This window comes from Gekko japonicus, unplaced genomic scaffold, assembly GCF_001447785.1.
Source record: "Gekko japonicus isolate JY-2015 unplaced genomic scaffold, Gekko_japonicus_V1.1 scaffold31, whole genome shotgun sequence".
In the NCBI taxonomy this organism is placed as follows: Eukaryota; Metazoa; Chordata; class Lepidosauria; order Squamata; family Gekkonidae; genus Gekko; species Gekko japonicus.
The window spans coordinates 1,776,942-1,780,388 of NW_015161404.1; the positions used below are offsets into that span (position 1 = coordinate 1,776,942).

The window sequence follows — 3,447 nt, forward strand, 5'->3', positions numbered from 1 at the left end:
CGAGTATAAATATAACAAATCACATTGGGCTACCGTGTAGCTGCTATCCGGAACGTTAGTTACCAGGAAGTAAATCACATTTCACTGAATGGGAGTTTCTTCTGAGTAAACCTCTTCAGGATCAGCCTGTAAAGCATGTTTTGGTCGAGAGACAATCACCTGCGTGGGCATAACAAGAAATCAGAGGACAGTCCTCTCACGGCAGTCCGTTGGCGTGAGGGGCATTGCCACGGAATCCCAGGAAGGGACTGGCGCCGACGCGTGCAGAAGAGCCACCCGCCCCTTCCCACCGCTGGCAAAGTCGCCACTTACTGCGAGCAGGAGGTCTCTCCGGGGAGTTCCTAATCAGCGCGGCGGCGGGTCAGAGTGGAGGTTCACCTGCGCGCCTCTCATCAGCACCAACTGGGCGGCGGCGGCGGCGGCTGCCTGTTGGGCTGGCCGAGGGACTGCCTGGCCTGGCCCCGGCGCTGGCCGTGTGGAGCGCGCACAGCTGCGGCTGCAGGTTGCGTGGATCAGGAAATTAGGGCAGGCGGCTGGGATTGGAGGCGCTCGAGAGCCAACCAGAGGACGCCCAGGCGCCCGTGAGTCACCGGCGGCGGCGGCAGACACAGAGACGGGAGCGGGGCGGCTCGTATAAAAGCGTCGCGGAGCTGCCCTCCCCCTCGTGCATGTTCCTTGGGCTCTCCTCGCCGGCCCCTGCCTCTCCGCACGGCGTCCTCGCCGCCGGCTTCCTGGAACTGCCTTCCCTGCCTGTCATCGCCGGCATTGTCTCCGCTCTCCCCACCCCGGCTGCCGGAGGAGCCCAGCCCCGGCTTGCGTTCGTGCCTGTGCGGAGGAGAGGGAGGGAGGCATCGCCCCCCCCCCCGGTGAATGCTGCTAACTTGTTGTGCGCGGAGCGGCGGCCGGCGTTGCACGATGGACCCGCTTTCCCTGGGGGGGCTTTGGCTTCTGGTCGCTTGGGCTTGCCTGCAAGGAGAGCGCTGCTGGGTGCGCGGTGAGTCGAGGAGGAACGTGGCTTTCTCCGCTTGGGCTTCCCCTCGCAAGAATGTACCCCCCCCCAATAACAGAACATCCGTAACCAAGGTTCAGTTTCCTCTTCTCTAGAATAGGAGGAACATGGAATCCAGGTGCTAATCCAAGGGCTCTTGTCAAATCGGCGTTGACAGAAGAAGAAAAGAGGAGTCCTTGTCTTTGCCGTGAGAGGAGGAAGATGGAGAGGCAGCTGGCCTCTGAGAAGGATGCCAGGAGGGTTTCTTTGTCTCCCATAGCTGTTGCCATCCGGCCTTAACCCTAAAGACTGGCCCTGGAGGAGCCTCTGTGGCGCTTGCAGGCAAACTCTTCGAAGCTATAGGGAGATGGGCGGGATCAGTTTTCCTCTCCCGGTGTTCTTGCTTGTAGGGTATACCTGGTAGCTCTTGATAATGCACTAAGGGAGGAACTTTGCCCTTATAGTAAACTCTGCTAGCAGATACGATTAAAAACTCGATTATTTTGCCTGTATAATTGACCTTATCAGCAGATAGCTATACTATAAGTACCAAGTGTAATAGTGTCATTCACTAAAAGCATATACAGTGACTAACTCAAATGAAACCTAGTCATTCTTCTGGATTGATTCTGGTGTAACCTTTGGGGCATTGGCCTTAGCCAGGTACTAAACACATGGGCATTGTTCTAAGGAATGTTTTGGTTGGCACATGGGACTAACTTGGGCACTAGTTCAGCTCTTTGAGCAATGTGTGTATTAAGGCCTTTGAAGTAACACTGTTATGTAGGTGTTGAACACCTTAAATCAACTGCTTCCCCTGCCTTCAACCTAGGCAGTGTTTTCTGTACTTCCATGGTTTCTTCACTTCTTTCCTGCCTTTCTTCCTGCTGGTTACTGGAAGTGGCTTGCGTTGCTCTCTTCTCCATTTTAAACTGAAGGGAATCCTTGAATAACATTATCAGGGCCAAGATGAGATGCAAGAATATGGGTAGCTTATTTTCAAGGTGTTATGCTGAGAAAATGGGAATTAAGTGGCTCTTAGCATATGAATCAGACATGGAGTGGATCACTCTGCTGATTGTGGTAGGCCACACACACACACACTGAACAAATCTTGGTAGTGTCAGCAGGTGTAAAATGCTTCAAGGTTCTTGGTCAGCTATCCAGCCTCTTCACCGCAGGTCAGGTAGGCTGTAGGTTTGTACTGAATAGTAAAAGCCTCAAGTTTGCTTTGACATTGAGAATTGTCTTGCCTCTCAGAAATGAAGAGAAACCACCTGTCTTCTACTTAATGGCAGCTGTAGTTGGGACTCCCATGGAGCTTGCCAAAATGCTTTGCTTAAACTTAATGCACCCCTAGTATTAAGGTTGCAGCTATTGGAAATGAGCTTGTACTCATCAATACAGTGGAACAGAGTAGCTGAAATGACCCTCTGTTACAAGTTTGATTTGTTTGCTCATAGGTGTTAAAATAGAAAGCCATTCAGGAACCAAAGTAAATGCCAAGACAGTAACTCTTTTTTTTTCCTGCTTGGTATTTCCCTGTAAAACAAGTTTTATGTACAACCCACAGCCCAGAATGGTTTCAAAATGTAAACTGCTGTTCCAGCTTAATTCAGTGGAAACCTATGCTAAGAAGGCTGCTTAAAGTAGCCTGGTGATAAACTTAAGAGTTTCATCAAAATGCTGTGTTGGAACTTGGTGACTTTCAACCAGTATCCTAACCCTATCAAAATCCTGTCTTACTAAGAATGCCTGAACATGCTAGTGAGCAATGGATAGAATGCATACTTGGAGCTGAATATGTAGGGTGTCATTCTTTGAAGCAAGGGGAATCTTGTCCAACATATCTCTCCCAAGTGAAGAGATATTGATAAACAAACTGAAAAGACACATTGTATTAAACATCAGCCTTAGATTAAGCATTACAACTTGGTTACGATTGCAGCAAATCAATAGGAATGACATTATTTGGTATTGTATATCTTAATATCATGTAATTTAACACTGGATACCAAGTTTCCAGAAAGCGAGAACTAAAGCTGTGACTGAGAATTTCAAAAGTTGTGCTGGTAGATTCTGGCCTTTGCGTTCTTTCTGAATCCATGTGCATTTCTGTCTAGGCAAGAAATGCTGTTTAGTTGCTCTAACCAGTATAGCATCTGCTAGAGATCTACTGGACTCTGCCTGGAGTGGTCTGGAACACAACCTACTGTTTCAATCAGGGCTAAAAATAGATGTGTCCTGCCAACCTTGAGGTGACAAAAGTAAACCTCTGGATGATGCAACAACCTGAAGGAACGGGAGTCTTGCATCATGCAGCTCTGGCACTTCTTTGGCCTTTAAAATGCCCATATCATGTTGCAGAGTTATTAGAACTGCATATGCTGAAGAAGAATCTACTGTTGTGCTTCAGGCTAGCTTGGTAGTAGGGAAAAGGAGCATATGACACAAACAGA

At 49.0% G+C, this 3,447-nt stretch overlaps 1 protein-coding gene across 2 annotated transcripts in view; it reads left to right on the forward strand.

Moving 5' to 3' along the window:
- The first annotated feature begins 627 nt into the window (after nt 1-627).
- VLDLR (very low density lipoprotein receptor) overlaps nt 628-3,447 on the forward strand; it is an 18,629-nt gene continuing 15,809 nt past the window's right edge. For both annotated transcript variants that reach the window (XM_015425937.1, XM_015425930.1), the window contains exon 1: nt 628-994. In XM_015425937.1, coding sequence (XP_015281423.1) covers nt 871-994 — 124 coding nt within the window. In that variant the 5' untranslated portion in view covers nt 628-870. The remainder of the gene's footprint in view (nt 995-3,447) is intronic.